The sequence below is a fragment of the Mus pahari genome, chromosome 15, assembly GCF_900095145.1.
Source record: "Mus pahari chromosome 15, PAHARI_EIJ_v1.1, whole genome shotgun sequence".
NCBI lineage: Eukaryota > Metazoa > Chordata > Mammalia > Rodentia > Muridae > Mus > Mus pahari.
Genome location: NC_034604.1, coordinates 16,828,504 through 16,834,972, shown reverse-complemented (window position 1 = coordinate 16,834,972; position 6,469 = coordinate 16,828,504). Strand labels below are relative to the sequence as shown.

General features: G+C 40.4%; 1 protein-coding gene across 4 annotated transcripts in view; it reads right to left on the bottom strand.

Moving 5' to 3' along the window:
• Mep1b (meprin A subunit beta) overlaps window positions 1-6,469 on the bottom strand; it is a 28,704-nt gene that overhangs the window by 17,688 nt on the left and 4,547 nt on the right. For 3 of the 4 annotated variants that reach the window (XM_029547034.1, XM_029547032.1, XM_029547033.1), the window contains 3 exons: window positions 4,810-4,860; window positions 4,132-4,172; window positions 777-855 (listed from right to left, as the gene is read on the bottom strand). In XM_029547034.1, coding sequence (XP_029402894.1) covers window positions 777-855; window positions 4,132-4,172; window positions 4,810-4,860 — 171 coding nt within the window. Of the gene's footprint in view, window positions 1-776; window positions 856-4,131; window positions 4,173-4,809; window positions 4,861-5,579; window positions 5,599-6,469 lie in introns of all 4 variants that reach the window. The other variant, XM_021214923.2, reaches the window with a different exon arrangement.

The following is a 6,469-nucleotide window of genomic DNA, read 5'->3' as shown; positions in this document are numbered from 1 at the left end:
AAAAAAAAAAGTATCAGCGATGGAGGGAGGGATGGCTTAGTGGTTAGGGTGTGCAGTACTCTTCTAGAGGACCAAACTTGGGTTCCCTGTGCCACATCAGGTGGCAGACAGACTGTAACTCTAGCTCCAGGGGACTCCTCCGCTTCTCTGAGTACACAGAGACTGACTCATGTAAACACACACACACACATATACACATGCACACACACACTCTCATACATACATACATACATATACACTCATGCATACTCATACATACATTTACACACTCATACATACATGCACACTCACACACACAGAGGGAGAGAGAGATCACACACACATACATAATCACACACACACACCCCCCAAGTGGGGGAAGAAGGAGGGAAAAGTACAGGGAGGGAGATCAAATATATATATATATATATATATATATATATTATATATATATATATATATATATTAAAATCACAGTAAAATCTAGTACAAATGTTATTAAAACCAAGAGTGCTTCCCTAATCTTTATGTCCTTAGCATTCAACACAAAATAAGTTCTCCATCAAAGTTGACTGAATTGATTTTATATTGGTCAAAACCAACATATATTCAGTCAAAAATGTTTAAGATTTTTTAATTTTGCATTTTGCTTATTTTTTAAAGTAATTGTATATAGCTACATAGAGGAACAACAGCAACAATAAAAAGCCTTAACAGCACACAGCTCATTCTGGTCTATGTTGGTTCTGTCATCTCAGGAACTCAGTAGCTGCAGAAACTCCAAAGTGTGTACTAACCCAAGCTGTCCTCTAGAACATATGGAATGGTATGTGGCCATCTGTAGTTCTCTCCAATGATGGAATTCTTCCCATGTGCCTGTCAAAAATAAGTGTGAAAAGGATCAGTTAAGTAAGATAGACAAAGCTAATCAATAATCAGTCTGGAAATAAGTGAAGTTTCCAGTTCTTCCTGCTAACTCAAACCAATGGTGCATGTGTCTAAATTTCTACCATAATTTAATAAAATTTGCAGATGGAAATAACTAAATACTGTAATTAACATAGAGTTAAATAAGAAATGATACTCAAAAAAAGATTGTTGGAATTGTTGATAGATGTTTAGATATTAAAAACACATAAGAATGGGCTCTCAACACCTCCACAGTTAAGACTGTTGTTCTTGAACAGGATCTAACTCCAGTTCTCATCCCCCACATCAGCAGCTCACACAGCATGCATAACTTCATGCAGGCTCACACACACACACACACACACACACACACACACACACACACACAACATGCATATGGTACAGATAAACTCATGCAAGCTTACACACATAAACTCATGTAGGCACAAACATACATACATGTAGTATACATAAACACATGCAGGTTCTCACACACACACATACACACACACAGAGGATGCATGTAGTGCACATAAACTATAAACTCATGCAGGCACACACACATATAAACAAACAAACACACAAACAAACAGAAGGGGAGTGATAATTAAACCAAACCTTAAAAATCTGAATCTCAGAGGAAAAAAAAATCAGACATAAAATGGATGAAAATTTTTCTAGAGGAGAAGCCTGGAGAAATGACTCAGCTGTTAAGAGCACTTGTTGCTGCCCTGGCAGAGGATCCAGTTTGGTTCCCAGCACCCACCTGGTGCCTCAGAATCCCTAGTAACTCCAGTTCCATCCAAGGGATCCAATGACCTCTTATGGCTTCAATGGCCCCAGAAACACATATGGTGCACAGAGACACATGAAAGCAAATCACCCGTACATGTAAGGTTAAAAATAGATAGATAAATATACTTCTAAAGGCATCCTAATCTTATAATAGAAAATGACTAATGTATTTTTTTAATGCATCTACCTTGGCAACACAATAAATGTCATTCTGGAGAGCAGAACTCCCGGGTGGTAAATGCAGCAAGGTTCTCACACTGGTTCACTGTGCTTTATCTGAGTCACCACCTCAGCCCACAGTCACCTATTTAAAGAATGACTTTACTCCAGGAAATGGGTTTCAGGGTGGAACATATTACGGAGAAGGAAATGCAATATTTGAAATCAAAGGGCGAATTGAGGGCTATTGCAAACATACAGGGAACCAATGACAGGGCTTGGGTGCTGGGGGAAAGTGACTGAGCTAAGAGAGAGGCTGGCAGGGTCGCTAATGGACTGGGAGCGGGTGGGGACAGGCAGGAGTAAGTTGGACTCCTGAAGGTGTTAAGGATTTCCTTGCGATGAAATTTCTGAAGCAATGACAGGCAGCTGGAGAGGAAGGCTCTAGGGGAGGGGTCGGTGCACATCTAGGTTTGCTGTGTCTTGTAGACATTTACATACAGTGTGCAAATGGAGACTGGGGCTTGGGGGCAAGGCAGGACTACAGCTACCCACTTACAGACCTACTTCAGAGGTGGCACGGCTAAGTCATAGCTCAGGTGAGGAGGAGAAGCAGAGAGAAGGGGCCAGGACCAGGGGGAAGCCTTCAGATGGCAGCTCCTCCGTTTCCCTCCCTTCTCCTCTACCCTGCCTCTTATCCTTTCTCTCCCTGTCTCTTCCCATCATCCCTTCCCTCCCCTCCTCCACCCTCTCCCCTTCTTCCTTCATCCCTCTGGGGTTCTTCCTTTTCTCTCCCTCTCTCTTCCTCTTCCCTTCCTTCTCTTTTCTCCCCCCTTCAGTTTTTTCCTCCCCTCCCCCTCTCCTTCTTTTTGTACTATTGGAATCAAACACTATAACCCCAGCTTCTCTCTAACATTTTAACTTGAGCTTGGGTCGTACTCTGTAGCCCCGGCTGGCTTTGAACCTATGGTTCTCCTCCCTTGACCACCTGAGCAGGTGGGATTACAGGTCTGAGCAACAGGTGTAGGTCATAGTTGTATCTCTTCATGGAGGATTTGAGAGGTTAGCCTCTGATGTATAAGGAGGAATCACAGAGTGTGATGGGGAAAGTAGTAGAAATTTGAAGAGCAGAGAGCTCTACTGGATAACGTCTATGTCCAAGGGTGTGTATATTTTAAATTATGAACAATCTTGTTAATTTATCTATTTTTAAGTTTACATAAACTTCTACAACACAGCAATTATAAATGAATTGTTAAGCATCTCTGACTCCATCACCTACAAAAGAAGAGTAAGTTCTTAAAGTTTTAAAAATCTGGAAAACCAAAAATTATACCTGGCTTTTCTTTTTAAAAAGTGCTTAAGACACTGAACTCTTGGTTGGTTGGGTTGTTCTGGGGTTTTTTGTTTTTTTTTAACAAAACAAAACAAAACAACAGGGTTTCTCTGTGTAGCCCTGGCTGTCCTGGAACACAGCATGCAGACCAAGCTGCCCTCAAACTCAGAGATCCATCTTCATCTACCTCCCAAGTGCTGGGATTAAAGGCGTGTGACTGGATACCGTGACCAATAAGATACTGAACTTTTAAGTCCTCTTAACCCACATATACATCAGCACATGTGTTCATCTGTGTGTCATGATGACTAGATCAGAATCAACACTCAAAGTCTGGTTTGTGAGAACCCTTTCTTTGCATCATTATTTATAGTTGATTTCAGGGGGGAAGTAAAATAACATAATAATAATGTGATAATTATATATTATACAATATATTTATATATAATATATTTTATGTTATATGTAATAATATAATAATATAGTGAGGGTGATTATATAGTACTACAATAATTATGTATTTTATATATAACATATTTTATTTTATATTATAGAATATATTCAGTATAATTTGATATATCAAATATTATATAATATATTATATAATTATAATAAATTATTATGAATAATAAAAGCCTAAGTCATTGATATAGTAACAAATTCAGTTTTAGTTTACTCAACTAGACAAAATTAGTGCAACTCTGTTATTGAACAAAAATTCTCCTTATTGCTGCAAAGCACCACATACACATAATAGTGGATTTCACTACACAGAAACCTAAGCACTGGAGGATAAAGACGTAGCTATACATGAGTCCTTCAGGGACAGCGTACGCTCCGAATCCATGCCACCAGGCTGCTTCTGAAGGAACGCCTGAGCCAGCAGCCTATGCCCATCGTGCTCAGTATTCGAAGTCGGCGCTCAGCATCGCAGTAGCATCATTGCAACTCACCTCGAGTCTTATGTCTCCCTCAAAAAGGTCCAGTCCCAAACCTAAGAGAAAATTGAGATAAGTCATGTTATTACATTGGCTTCCTGTGCCACATAATAGACAATGATTTGAAAATTTCTAAGAGAGGGGCTCACAAGACCCCCTCCCTAAGAATCTGTAGGCAGTTTAATAGTTTCTTGGGGGTGGGAGAGACATTGTCTTCAGAGGTGTAGCCATTGGTAAGCAGAACATGCTCTTGTGAATGACCCCTCTCCCATCCTTTGTAACCCTGAGGAAGCTCTTCAGTTCACAAGAGGAACAGCAAAACAGAGCACGGGAAGCCGAGATGGGAGGGTGTGGTGAGAGGATGGAGCTTGGTGGGAGTTTGGGGAAACTGGAGGGGACGGAGAGAGCAAAGGGTGGATATGATCAAACATGTTATATACACGCATGAAAATGCCGTAATGAAAGCTATCATCATATATAAGTAAAACATGATAATAAAAGTTAAAGGGGGCCCTGAAAGATAGCTCAACCAGGAAGAGGCGCTTGCCACCAAGCTTCGACAACCCGAGTTTGATCCCTGGGAACCCATATGGTGGGAGAAAGAGAACCCACTCCCACAAGGTGTATACTCACACACAAAAATAATGAAAATGTTTAAAATATTATAATAAAAAAGGATGAAGAGCCACAAACCTTCATTGATATCAAATATGTCTTGATCAATTCCCCCATCTATGTCTTTGACTGAAATTACAAAAAACATATTGAAGATTATGTTCATGAAAGGAAAAGGAAACTCATTAATCACATAATCAGAAGGAAATGTTGTTGCCTCAGATTCTCATTTAGCTTGCGTTAATTAATTGATGGGGACTCTACTTGATTGACCCTCCTGTGAGCCAGATTGGGGACTGAACAGGGGACTTTTGAGTGTGTGCTCTGTCCTTTCCACTTCCTTGAGTGTCGGGAGACTTTAGGAAGAAGACATTGCTCACTCTGCATGTCCGTAAAGATAGCTTGGAAGGCGGAGCTAACTAGAAAAATCAAAGTCTAAAACTGTTCACCCAGAAAGTCACTGTAGTGGCCTTTCTTGTACTTCTGTTTTTCTGATGGGCACATGGGTTCTGACCAGCTGGTGTTGGTGCTGGAGTGATGGCTTAGCTGTTAAGAGCACTGGCTATTCTTCCAGAAGACCCGAGTTCAATTTGAAGCACCCATATGGCAGCTCACAATTGTCCACAGCTCCAGAGGTTCCAACACCCTCATACAGAAATGAGTAAAGATGAATAAATCATTTTTTTAAAAAGCCAGCATTTGATCAACGCTCATCGCACGGTTGCCTGGGTTCTGCATTTGCTGTCATGCCTTCCATTCGATGGAAGTATACCTTTATGGCATCTGCTCATTTGATTCAGCATGTAACTTTCTTGCACTGTCTAGAGCAAAACTCAAAATAGACTTACCAAACTTTTCTGGAGCTGGCTGGGAAACAAACACCAGAAAAAAAGGTATCATTACAAAGCTCGTGGTATAAGTGACATCTTTTGCTCCAACTTTGGATCCCTTTGATAATCATATTTAAAGTATTTATTTATTTATTTATTTATTTATTTATTTATTTATTTATGTGGTATCTGTATGTGGTGGACAGAGGAAAACTTGCAGTAGTCCGTTCTCTGTCCCGTGTGAGTTTTGGGATAGAACTCAGATCATGAAACTCCATGGCTAGTGCTGAGTCACCTGCTGAGCCAGCGCCGTAGCCCCAGTTTTGTATGTATTTTGTAATACCAGGGCTCTCTGTAATTCAAGCTGGAACTCACTTCGTAGTCTAGTCTAGGCGAACCTTGAACTTGCTACAATCCTCCTCCTGCAGCCTCCCAAGTGCTGGGGTGACAAGCATGAGCCACAGTGGTTTTAAGTCACACCCAGAAAGTTCTTTTTATTAATAAGATATAACACCTTCTTTCATATATCCCAGACAAATCAGCTGGAGTTTACCTAACATTTTGACCAGACAGATTATTCTTCTGTTGTATAGAAACTGAAGCTTCCTGTTAAATGAATTTAAAGATACACACACACACACACACACACACACACACACACACACACAAATCAACTTTAAAGTTTGAGAAGAATGCAATACACACAACCCAGCCCTCATGAGAGCACTCAGTTTACACATGCTCCCCTGAAGGCTCAACACTTGGAAAAGCTGCAACCTTATTCCCAGTTAACAGCAGGAACTTTACCTAGCACCTCACTGTAATCATGTCTACCATTGTGCCTCAACCAGGACTCTACATCTAAACACAACACCAAATGTCTAAGCAAAATACCAATGAGTAGATTT